The 13573-nt window shown below is 38.5% G+C and overlaps 1 protein-coding gene across 4 annotated transcripts in view; it reads left to right on the top strand.

Annotated features, from left to right (window-relative positions):
• The window catches only part of LOC107710685 (carboxypeptidase M-like), a 50146-nt gene that overhangs the window by 32194 nt on the left and 4379 nt on the right, over window positions 1-13573 (top strand). For all 4 annotated transcript variants that reach the window (XM_016515520.1, XM_016515518.1, XM_016515519.1 and 1 more), the window contains 3 exons: window positions 10211-10398; window positions 11870-12040; window positions 12254-12406. In XM_016515520.1, the coding sequence (XP_016371006.1) occupies window positions 10211-10398; window positions 11870-12040; window positions 12254-12406 (512 nt within the window). The remainder of the gene's footprint in view (window positions 1-10210; window positions 10399-11869; window positions 12041-12253; window positions 12407-13573) is intronic.

Genomic DNA, 13573 nt, shown 5'->3' with positions numbered 1-13573 from the left:
TTGTGTTCCCGTCATTTTACTGACGACTGCTTCTCTAATCTCGTGGAGTTCAACGTGGGATTCACAAAACGCTTACTCTTGAAAGATGGCTCAGTACCCAGTTTATCTGGACCAGCTGGCTCCACTGAATCACAACCTGTAAGTATGATAAATAATAGATGTTTATATTTTCTATCGAGCGTTCAAAATATGGAACTATGGCAATGGGTGTATCATTTCCGACACGCGCTGTACGCAGTAGACCAATCACAACAGACTGGCCGATATGACCAATCAAAGCAGAGCAGGCTCACGGAAAGGAGGGGTTTAGAGAGACTGAATCTTAAGACCGCTTCGAACAAATTGTTTGAGAATCGTTGGAAAATGTGATGAAATTAAATGCATATTGTGAGAAAACAAAAGCGTTTTTTGACCTTGCTTGCATGTAAACCTATTGTAGGAGACTCCCAAAACAAATTTGGGAACTTTAAAAATGGCATAATGGGGGCACTTTAAAATCTGGACTTAAACAATCACTGAGCCATCTACATTATGTCCTTAATTTGTGTACATATTGCATACATACCGGGATATTTCACCCAATTATTACAATGATTTTCCTGGTTTTCCATTCTCTGTGCAACACAAAAAGACAAATGTTGAAACATGTACTGGCTACTACCGTTATATGAAAGCCAGCTTGTGATGTTTGTGGGAAAAGCGTATTTTGTTGGAAGGACTTGGAAGGGCATTTTGAGCAACTGCCTTACCACCATCATCACTTACATTCATGTACATAGGATATTGTGGTGTAAATAAGGTATACAGTTTAATTCTGAGTGGATTGCAAGCTTTGAAAGTTAGTACATTGAAAGGAAAATCTGTTATTCCATAATCAACCTTTAACATTCAGTTGAGCAAAATCTTTTTTTCTCTCCTTGAAAAGCTTAATTTTGCTGCATGGAATTCAGAACCGTTTGTTTCCAAGTTGTCAGAGCCTGTAATGGTCTGCCCGGAGAAATCATGCTTCAGATGAGACATTTAGAGATACAGAGCACTTTTCCCACAAATCATCCACAACTTTGCAGATAAGCAGGATACAAAAGCCGAAAACACACATCTTATCTGGCATGAGGGATCTTACTCACACATACAGACGCACAAAGATAAACGGCAAAAAAAGAGCAAACGGACTGAAACTCAAACTGTGTGACCCACAGACTCCCAAACAGTGTACATAGTTTTCCTGGAGGAAAGGGGTATCATAAGCCTGAAGCAATGGAAAATAACTTCCTTGGTCTGTCGCCACAGCCTGCTGATAAACAAAAATATACTCATGTGGAAAAAATGGTGAAATCTGCAATCAGAAGATATGAAAACCCCCATATGGACCACCAAGTTTCATTCATCCCATGGATGTAACAATGCGGCTTTTGATCACACTGTGCCAACCGGATGACAAAATGCCGTACAATCACTTTGGTGTCTTCTGATTTCATTGATACGTTGTCCTTTTTTGTTCAGAGAAACTAGATGATGTAGATGGGTTGTATAGAGGCAAAGCGTGGAAGTTCCCACTGGGTGATCTCAATCTGTAATCCCTCCATACGATTAGCAATAAAGCAAACTTTTTAGCCACCCGGAATGCATATCTAGCAATAGTATAAAACTATCCTGATATTTGATATCCTGATATCCTGAAGAATAACATGCTAAATATCATTTATATTTGTATATGCATTGTCATGTTTTTCTTTGTGGGAGTCTGTGCTTTCTTTGTGGGAAAGCATATTTTGTTGGAAGGACTTGGAAGGGCGTTTTGAGCAACTGCTTTACCACCATCATCACTTACATTCATGTACATTCAGTATCAAACGTTTTCCTTTTTTTCATCTTCAAAATCAATATTTTGTTTGCCGACAACTTCGTCATCAGATCCACCATTAAGTGATGCTAATATTTGATTATGAATTTGCTCTGCAGTAAATCGCTGAGCCATGTCAAGGTAGCTGCCTTTATAGGCAGTAGACAGTGAGGCAACTCACTAGGTTTTGCAATGGAGGCCGTGTGAGACAAGTTCAGTCATATGTCCAACTCCGTAAGCCCCAAAACTTTGGAGACACACCAGACCTAATCTAATATCGTAGAAGCCACATTCTTGAATACAAAACGTCCCGCTCCTGCAGCCTGAGACCACATAAGCGCTCCTGCACAGATGGGGTGCAATTGAAAACAGATCTAATCTGGATTTGATGATATGGTGGGTATGCTCAAAGAGGAGGAGACTGAGCAAGAGTGAAAGTGAGTGAGCGTGCTACAACAGCAGCCATGCAGCTGTGCACATCAACAATGATGACGATGGTATTTTTACATGCTGCGGTTCGCTCTTATTGCCGTGGCTTTCGGTATGAGCTTCCTATGAGGTTTGGCACTCCTTCATGAACCACCACTCTCAACCAACTGAAACAAACAAAACAACCCGTCAGCTGCTGCCACTGTCTCTTATTTTGATCCAACGGACCTTAACCTATGACTTTTCACATGAGCAAGAGAGATGGGAAGAACAAACAAATGAACCGTTCTGATTCTAGTTCTGAATCTGGTTACTTAAAGAGGTCATGAAATGCAGTTTTTAGATTTTTTTATATTATTCATTCATTTATATTATTTACAAGATTAGTTCATGAAGTTTACCAAGTTTTTTTGTACCAAAATAGGTCAGATATTTATAAAAAAGGATCAACCATTTTGCACAGCTTCGGTTACCAGTTCAGAGTACTTCAAACATTTTCTCTCAAATGCTTCCTCCACTCTATCCTCCCATGGTACTGTAAGCTCCTCATATCTGGGGGAAACACCAGTTTCCACATTCATCCTCCAGTCTCGAGCAGAATGCTTGACTGCTCGAGACTGCTTTCGTATTTTGTTGTCATGTCGTGTATTGGAGGTTGGCCTGCTGGTATGAAATGTGTGAAGTAGGAAAATCCTACTGACGTTTGTTGAAAAGCATTTGTGGTAGTTCACCTCTGTTCCAAGACTGATGCCAAATGCTTTAGAACTGGATTCTTGTCATGTATAATGGCCTTGAGTGAGGCTTGTAGCTCATCCTGATAGTATGTGTGTCAGTGTTTCAGGTGCTTGACACAGGGAACAAGTGGATTCTTTTCCCAACTGCTGATTCAGGTTCTGAGGTGTGGGTTGGAGATCATAGGTTGGCTCTGATGAGAAAGCTCAGCCGAGGTCCCTCCATTTCCCAGATATCACGCCAGCTGAGTTTCCTCTTTTCTAGGTTCACCCAGTCAGTCCATTGATCCTGCTTGGCCACTGAAATGGCCTTAGCGTGTTGCTCTGCCACCTCATCTCTTCCACCACGAGCTGTCTCTTCTGCCTTGATGTTGCCTTGTCCCATTGATTAGCTTTTGGGATGAGCCCAATGCTAGCTCTCCCATGCTGGACTTGACCAACCACAACCCTGAAATGAAGAGCTGACCTTGCATCGTACACGGTGCAGTTGGATTCAATTGGATTCCACTTTCTCCCCGCTGTCACCCGAGGGGGGATGCTGTTCGAATAGCAAGATTTTCTGAGTCATTGATGATCATAACCACCCTAGTTTTAGTATATTTGAATTCTTCCACCAGACTTGTAATAGGTTGTTCCATTTTCCACTCAAGCACTGTTGAAGTCCGAGCCACTGTTTGACCTGTGCGCTTATCAACAGCTTGAGTTTTCCTGGCAGCAAGGTCTTATTGATATGATGGTATCCTTTTTTTTGTTGTTCAAACTGCCCAGTGTCTTTGAATTTTGCATCCTACCATCAACCCAAACAGTTGGTACAGGTATTCCATCAGTATGAAATCTTTGATCTGTGACATGACCTTTAACAATGGAGATGCTTCTACATTTACTGGGCTTGATTTTCATCCTCGCCCATGTGATGTATTGATGAAGCTTTTCGAGAAGTCTTTTGGTGCAGGGGACTGTTGTTGTAAGTGTTGTTATATCATCCATAAAGGCTCGTATCGGTGGTAACCACTTACCAAACTGTAGTCATTCCCCTCCTGCAACCCATCTTGAAGCTCTGATTAAGAGCTTCATTGCCGTAGTAAAGGCCAAGGGGGAGATGGTGCACCCCGCCATGATGCCTACTTCCAAAGGTCTCCATGTTGTAGTAAAGCTGGGTGTTGTGAGACAAAATTACAAATCTTGGAAGCAATGTTTTACCAGATTTGTTGTTAATGTATTGACAACAAATTGTTGAGTTCTTAAAGAACTCAAAAGCTGTCCTCAGGAAAGAATGAGGAACTGATCCAAAGGTGTTGTGCAGTTCCTTTGCTGCTTTTTTTTTTAGCTGAATTTGATACCATATAACACTGTTATGCTCAAGGCATCCTGAAAAGCTATGCTAGCCTTTTGAACAGATGTAATAACCAATGCTGGTTTGACGTTTATTACAAAAACATTTTAAGATTTAAAATAAATGTACTTTCCTGCGTTACTTCTGAGGACAAAATGCTTGGCACTGCCATATCTTTCAATAAAAGATATTTTGAAAAAAACTTTTAGAATATTTCACAAAACAGTCTGTTGTGAAATGAGAAGAACAAAGGAAAACTTTGTCGCTCAGGTACTTAATTAACTTCAGCCATGCATTCTATTGCTCAAACCTTGTGGAAAGCTATGCAAAGTTTTTACATCCACTGACAGAACAATGTCTGAGTTTGATGGTCTTACTCGATATCTTTATCCAACAGTCGTATTGCTATTTTTTTTGCATTTTAGTAACCTATACATTTATGTATGCATTTAAATCATACTTCAGATTACTCCAGACTCCATCATACTCTGCCATAGCAAGTCTTCATCATGTATTTCTCGTAAACCAATACCTTTGATTTGTCTGTGCGCCAAGTCTGCGAAGAGAAAAAAAAATACACCACAAGTGGTGAGTCATTGTTTCCTTTGAAAAGTAAGTTAAGAGACAAAAATACACATTCCAATCATGTAAATGGCCTGAAACATACTATTTGCAAAGTGCTTGAGTTTATACATTTGGGGACAATTCCTGCGATTGCAAAGCCATTAATCCAGTCTTCAGTGTCACATGATCCTTCAGAGATGATTCTAATGTGCCAATCTGGTCCCAAAGTACCATTTCTTTATCAATGTTGAAAACCGAAAACTAAAAACAGGGCTGCTTTGTATATGAACGTTTCTTGTGGAGAAAGAAAGGACATATTTATATATAGCCCCAAAAAAGTTCAATAGTTTATTAAATAAAATCATCCTTGGCATCTAATACAGTAGATTGCTTGGATAATCTCTGTTGTTAGTCTGTGAAAAAAAAAAAACATTAGCTCCTTGCAGATATGAGTTACAGACCGTAATTAGCAATATCATGTTGTCATCCTTTAGATTGAGAGGAAATGTTTTTTCTCAAAGGACTAATTGATAGGAAACGGACATTCTGATAAATTCATTTGGGAAGTGGTCTATTTTCACACGCTGTTGTACTGTGACTATATTTGGTAGCAAATGAAATCCACACTGTTGTCAGATTTATGTCGAATATGGCAGTACTTTGACCTTCCGATTTAAGAAAAGACAACTTTTGAGGTTTTAGATTTAGATGGTTAGGGCGATCAAAAGATCCAGACATTTTGGCCCGGCGTTCCTCATTTTCTCACTGCGGAAAGAAGCGAACACGCACACGAACGGTCGATTTGTCATTGGCGCAAATCAAACTCGTCTGAGGTTTTTAACTAAAGTACTATAATTTGATGCCGAAAGCACAGCTGGACTGCAGGAATTTTTCCTCAGGCTGAGTTTGAGAGTCTGCAGTAGAACACAGCCACTACATCTTGGTTCCATCTTTTACATCTCTCAAACACCGTACACATAAAGAGTATTGTTCTTTAAAGGGCAACATGCAATTTCTGCCTCATTTTAATGTACAGGGATAATTATAACTAATCTAGGTTGACTTCCTAAACAATGTAATCAGTGTGGCTCTGTGGTGCTTTGAAAACTGCTCTAACAAACATTTGCGTTTGTTAGAGCAGTCTGACATGTCAAGCTCTGGCTCTGAACAATGGCAGACAGGGAAGGGTGGGGTGGAATGAGGATTTAGGAATGGGATACTGGCTTACTACTTACTGAGTCCTACACAGTATATACAGTGTCCTGCACATTATTTTAAAACCTGTTAAGAGAAATCGTAATTATTATTGTAGAACTGACGTTTCAAACCTCATCACACTGCATGCAATGGCGTAAAGTATTCTTCTCGGAAATCTAAAGCATTATTTTGTCTTTTTTTAACCAATTTGTATTTTATGTAAATGTATTTGCATAATTTTGAACTTCTGGATGAAAAACTAGTATCTTTGAATGCACACAAACGTAAATATTAATAACAAATTATTTGAAACTCCACGAGTCGAATGGACGATTTTATTGATACTTTTATGGTGTTGTTTTGTCATATTTGGAATTTGACAGCCCCAGTTCCCATTCACTTCAAGATTTGGAACAACAAGATTCGATAAACAGTGACAGAATTTTTGGTAAGCTATTCCTTTAAGGATCAGTGAAACACACCAGAAATATTTCCATTCTGCACTGATCTCTCCACAGCCACAAAGCACAACATAAACACTATTAAAAGTCTTTCACTCAGAGATTAATAGCGCTAACACATCCAGACGCCCCGTGACACCCCTGATACTCCTCCAAATTATACTGACAGACCTGGAGTGCAGGCTGACAAAGATTTTATGGCTGCATGTGTGCATGCTTAGAAATCTAACTGTGTGGCAAGGAATGTGTGTGTAAAGTTGCACTGATTTCTAGTTTCAGAATCCTGAAAACACCATGATGGATCAACTCCAGGCTGTCATTACATATAAACAGTGGTTGAAGGAAAGTAAACCCTATCGGGTTTACCTCCTTTATCACGCTATATATCTCAGATGGAGCAATGTGCCTTTTTAGACTGACCCAGGATGAGCTACCCTAACAAAATCCTGAGCTCGTAAAAGAGAAATGGCCAACATGAGTCACAGGTACAGAATATAGACAAGAGCGATAAGCCTGCAGCGATCTGTTCTGCCCCATCAAACTAACAGCTCACCACTAATGGAAACCTCAAGAGCTCTTTTAGACAAATACTTAATAGAGCCAAAAGCTGCTAATCAACCATTTTTATGCCCGAATCTGTTTCACGTCACTTCGATCAGCTTAAGCATCCACCGTGATTTAGATTCGAGGGTCTTAAGAGAGGAATCCGGTGTCTGGATGAGGCCGGCAATCAGCAAAAGAAAACAACCCAAGGCCAATCCGATCCAGACACGAGAATCTGAGTGGATTAATGTGGTGCTTAATCTGTTTTCAAAAATCTTTCAAACAAGTTGAAGAGCTCCAATATTTGTGAGAGAACCTGGCATAAACAAGCTCGTCTCTGCCATTGAGGATGAGAGTGCAGGCCAGCTTTTTAAGACTTTTATTATTATTATTATATTATTACTATATTGTGAAAGCAGGAAGAAACAGCTCTGTGTTTAAACGTCAGCGAAATGTGGCACACACACACACATCCTGTTTATTGCGCCTGGGTTGGTTTTATATGCGTTTTGATGTCGACCACCCAGGGAGACTTGACTATTGAACCTCAAAACCTCTGTACAAAACCCAACCAAAACAAGTAAACCTGTTTGTTTGTTTTAATATATTGTCATTAGCCTCTGAGCTGCATTTTGTAACATTGTGTAACTCTTAATTTGGGTTGCTGTTTGTCACAATGGACCTTGTACAGTACAATGTAAACTTTTTATATATGAGAGGGTTTTTTGTTGCGCGCCCACACACACACACACACACACATATATATATATATTTGTTGTAAAAGGTGTAAAATTAAAAAAATGAATAAGGAAAACCTTTTTCTTTTCTTTTGTTTTATTTTTATATAGCAATATTGATAAATATAAACTTTTTATATATGAGAGTGTTTTTTGATGAGAGGGTCCACACACACACACACACACACACACACACACACACACATATATATATATTTGTTGTAAAAGGTGTAAAATTAAAAAAATGAATAAGGAAAACCTTTTTCTTTTCTTTTGTTTTATTTTTATATAGCAATATTGATATTTCAGCATGTGTTCCTGCATCCAGATGTGCTGGTTTAGCTCTGATGCATTTGTTGACCAAGAGAGACCGTTTAAGAGCACTTCAAAGCATTGCAACAGTAAGCAGATAGGAATCCCTGAGGGATACACTTCTGTTCTGCTCCACCCGACGGCATCACGGCGAACACACTAATCCACCCGCACAAATTTAGACCCTATCAGCGCGAGCTAATGCGAACGGCCTGTTAGTTTGCTGGTTAGCTTTTTGATGTTCTTCATCCTTTAAGATTTTGGTGTCAGCACAGATTCAGGCTGCAAAAAGGATCATGTTATTTGTTGCGAATGTGTGAAAGAAATGGGTATGTAATGGGGTATTGAAAGTAGAGTCAACATCACTAAACGGTGTTTTTGGGTTCTGTTAATCATGAATTATTTTTTAAAAAGAGCCTGTTTAATTGTGAGTGTCTGAAAGAAAAAGAAAATTTGACTGTTTTGGGGTTGTCATCTTAAGCTGCCACTGTGTTTTGTTCCCTGTTGATGACTGTATATAAGAATGATTTGTTTGTATTAAGCAGGCCACTTCAAACAATTGAATGCATTTCATTCGCAAAGCTCAACACATCCCATATCCCTCGTATGTTCACTTATGAAACGTTTTGCTAATTTCCATTGTCAGTGTAACACATTTTACTCCCAAATCAGCATTGAAAATGGCAGAACAAGATCTGTGTGTTCATGCTAATGATTTTGCTTAACTTGATGGAAGTCTGAGATGGGTAATAAGACACATTATTAATTGCATGGCTCTCATTTTCTCAAGACATGTTCAGGTTTCTCCAGAAAAGTTCAGTTGAGTTCAAGCTCTGGCTGGGCCACTCAAGGGCATTCACTGAGTTGTCCATAAACCACTCTGGCTGTGTGCTTAGGGTCATTGTTCTGTTTGATGGTGAACCTTCTGCCCAGAACTCAGTTCTGAATGCTCTGGACTAGGTTTTCATTAAGGCTATCTCAATATTTCGCTGCGTTGAGCTTTCCTTCTACTCTGACAAGTCCCCCAGTCCCTGCCACTGAAAAACAGCCCCACAGCATGAGGCTGCTACCAGCACACTTCACTGTTGGGATGCTACTGTACAGGTGATGAGCAGCGCCTAGTTTTCTCTATACATGATACTTGGAACTGAGGTTCATTGAAACTGAGAGAAACAAGATTTTCTGGTCTAGAGTCCTTAGGTCCTTAAGAATTGAGTCTGGCCACACCACCATGAAGCCCAGATCAGTGGAGTATTGCAGTGATGTTTGTCCTTCTGTACGTTTCCCCGATCTCCATATATGATCATGGAGCTCAACTAGAGTGACCAGCATCTTCTTGGTCATGACTCTAACCAAGACCCTTCTCCATCGACTGCTCAGTTTAGCCAGGAGGCCAGCTCTAGGAAGAGTCCTGATTTTTCCAAACTTCCATTAAAGATAATGTAGGCTACATGCTTCAGTCAATCTTCAATGTAGCCGATTTTTTTCTGAACTCTTTCCCAGATCTGTCTAGACACAATCCTATCTCTGAGCTCTACAGGAGCTCTTTTTACCCCAGGGCTTGGTTTTTGCTGTGAAATGCATTTTCAGCTGTTAGACCTTTCATTGAGTGTGTTGAGTTGATTAACTCAACTCAAAGTGTAGTAACAACTACAAGTGATATGAATGTTCCCGAGCTAAATTCCAAGTGTCCCAGAAAATACTGAATAATGAATACTTGTGCAATGTAATTATTTTGGCAGTTTAACATAAGGAAGCAACATGAAATGTGAAAAAAAAAAAGAAGAGGTGTGAATACTTTCGCAAGGCACTGTACGTACAATTGTATTGCAACATTTGTGTACAATTAAAATATATGAAGTGAATTAATAAAACATATAAAAAATACAGTAATACCGCAGAGTGAAATAAGTGGGGGAAAATGTAGGTGAAGTGTGTAATTTCTGTGGGTAATGCTAAAATACTGGTATGAGCCAGAATGAAGGTAATATTCTCAATTATTTCCAAAAAGCTAATTTATTGAGCTTTTTTTCTGTGAGTAACCGGTTTCCCACCTGCAGGTATAATAAGAACGGGGTGGACCTGAATCGCAATTTTCCGGATGCATTCGAGGGTAATAGCGAGCGGGAAAGGGAGAAGGAGGTCAGCGCCGTGATGGACTGGCTAAAGACAGAAAGTTTTGTCCTCTCAGCCAATCTCCATGGAGGAGCGGTGGTGGCCAGCTATCCCTACGACAACAGCAATGGAGGTCAGTTGCTAATGAAGCCATAGCAGTAGCTTTCCCCAATTTTTTTTTAAATGATAGAAAATTGTTAACCCTATGAAGATTACTTGTATTTGATATGGAAATTGTATGGCTTCTCAATGTTCAACATCATGAAAATTTTACTGAAACTTGTACACAATGTAGTTTGTTTTTTGTTATTTGATTGTTTTTTTGTAATTAAAAGGTCTTTTCTAAATAATTGTAAAACCGTCCCACCTTCAGGTGGTGGTACATGTCCCTTTTTGCTGTGACATTTCAGTGATTTTTATTAAGTAAATACAAGAATAACTTGAAAGAATGTAAGAATTGTTAGTAATATTTGAAGATGAACACTTAGCAACTTATGCTTACTTGATTATCCATACATTTTAGAAAAATCATGTTAAAATATGAAATAGGATGCAGTAGGTTTTTGAGGAGTTTGTCAATCTCTCGTCATTGCATTGCACATATGCACGTATGTGTGTGTGTGTGTATATATATATATATATATATATATGCATGTATAATTTCATGGCTCTCATTTTCATATATACATATAGATATATATATTAGCACTGCACTTGTTGTCTTCTGTTTGTATTTCCAGAGCGTGAAGGTAAGGTCGTACAAATTAACGAATGAACTGCTCATTTTAAAATCTTCCTGGTCTTACTGACATTTATGACATCTGCTTTGTACATTACAATGTTCATGATAACTTTTTTTTTAGCTCTACATTAAGTAAATCCACTTCACCAGCTAATTACTCTTCAGCTGTTAGACCTTTCATTGAGTGTGTTGAGTTGATTAACTCAACTCAAAGTGTAGTAACAACTACAAGTGATATGAATGTTCCCGAGCTAAATTTCAAGTGTCCCAGAAAAGGGTATGAATACTTGTGCAATGTAATTATTTTGGCAGTTTCTATAGCAATGCTATAGATCTACCACAAAAATGTAAGTTCAAAGACTTCCATTGTGATGGTTGTGCACTTGTTTCTCTGGCGCATATGGTCTATATGGTAAATGATTCATAAAAGGCTGATATATGGAATATGAATATTTGTTGTCAAAAAACACATGCAAACTGTTTTAAAATTGATATGCAAATTTAGTGTACATTTGATATAAACCTTCACATCAGGTATTGATTTAATTATATTAATAATAATACTTATTATTATTATTATTATTATTACAGTGTTATTACTTTGTAATAATAAGCTAGGCTTTACAGAGTTGAAGGCATAAATCAATTTCTGAAAGCAGAAAGTTTTTTTATTATTATTCTGAAAAGCAAGTCAAATGATTGTGTGTTGTAACGTCATTATTTAAAAAATAATGAAGGTATTATGCCTTACAAAAAGCACAAAAAAAGTTTTAACAGTTAAAACTTTTGTCTTAATGATGAACAGCGAATCTGTTGGAATTCTTTCAAGTCCAGCATCATAATGTCATTGACTTTGATTCAGGAAGCGAGCTGCAGGGAGGCCACAGCATCTCCCCAGACGACGACGTGTTTGTCCACCTGGCAAAGACCTACTCCTACCGCCACAGAGAAATGCACAACGGAAACAGCTGTTACGATTCGCAGGACTTCACCCACGGCATCACTAACGGATATTACTGGTATCCTCTACCAGGTAAAAGTGTTGTAAGCATCAGTTTAATAATTGTTCATGACAGTGTGCCTGCAAACATAGCTAATATTTTGATGTAGTAATTGTAACGAATACATTTTTTGTAACATGATTGTAAAGTAGGAAAAATGTAATTAACTTAATGAGACATTCAGATTATTTGTTGCTGCGTTAGTACCAATTAATAGTTACTAGTTTGATGTGTCGTTCTCTTAGGTGGAATGCAAGACTATAACTATGTGTGGGCACAGTGTTTAGAGCTCACACTGGAAATCTCTTGCTGCAAGTTTCCTCCAGAGGCGCAGCTTCCCGGCCTATGGGAGGCCAACAAACCCGCACTACTGGCTTACATACAGCAAGTACACCTAGGTAGGTACAAAGAGCAACGGTAAATGTGATTGTATCAGCATTAATAATAAGTCCTATTTATTATTGGAAGTTACTTGGGGTCCATGGAGAGGGTAGGTGGTTTCAGGTTTACGTGTAAAATGTGCCACCCACACTTAAATGGCCACTGAATTGGTTTTCTTTTTTTTTCTTCTATGGTACTAAAAAATATCATGCTTAATACGGCAATAAATTGAAATCATGAAATAAATAGAAATGTAAAAAAAACAAAAACAAAAAAAGACCCCTCTAAGAATATTTTTTTTAAATATTTTAATATTTGTGGATCAACTAAAATAACCAAAAAGCATGAGCTTGAACAATTTAAATTATGCTTTTTTTACAAAGTCTTGATTTTGTTTTGGGGGTGTACTAGAAAATGCTCTCATGCTTGGTGTTTCGAAAAAAGCATTATTTTTCACATAATTTACATTATTACAATACCTTTCTCCCCAGCCTGGCACGAACGGCTCGATTAGTTCCGGGTTTGATGAAAAACTAAATGTGTTGTGATTGGTTAGCTGTCCCAGTGCGTTGTGATTGGCGAACAGCTTGGACGGTGCAAACAGCTTGGACGGTGTTTCAGTACTGCCACGCCCCTTGCCAAAGCAGCAAGTTCCGTCTTGCCATATCAATTTGAGCCGGATTCAGACCCCGAGAATATTGAACAAGAGGATCGCGCAGAACCAATGCACACACGGATATTGCAAGACAATATTAGCGAGTGGTAATGTTGTTGTTGTTTTTTTTGGGCTAAATCACATTTTAGATACGATGTCAACAACCGCTTAAAAACAAGTGCAACGGTAAAAACAAGTGCATTTACTATGTACAGATAAGTGCAACGGTAATATGTATTATGTTTATTGTTCTTTAATTCTAACATTATAACATGAATTGCAGTGAAGCTGTTTGTTGAATTTATTCATACCAAAGTCTCATAATTGAAGTGTAAATTCTACAGATTACAGACAGTATTGTACTGTCAGCAATTTATGGAAAAAAACAGTGCGTCTTCGACATGGCGAAAACTTGACGTTACATCAGCTGCTCTTCTTCGTTTTCTCTGATGCACTAACTATGCAGCAAGCACTTCTTCATCGTCGTCTTGTCTGATGCACTCAACCAAGCGTTCTAACCACGACCTCG

Source organism: Sinocyclocheilus rhinocerous, unplaced genomic scaffold, assembly GCF_001515625.1.
Source record: "Sinocyclocheilus rhinocerous isolate Xijiao unplaced genomic scaffold, SAMN03320098_v1.1 scaffold357, whole genome shotgun sequence".
Taxonomy (NCBI): domain Eukaryota; kingdom Metazoa; phylum Chordata; class Actinopteri; order Cypriniformes; family Cyprinidae; genus Sinocyclocheilus; species Sinocyclocheilus rhinocerous.
The sequence above is the reverse complement of the archived record's forward strand: the minus strand, read 5'-3'. Positions and strand labels throughout refer to the sequence as shown.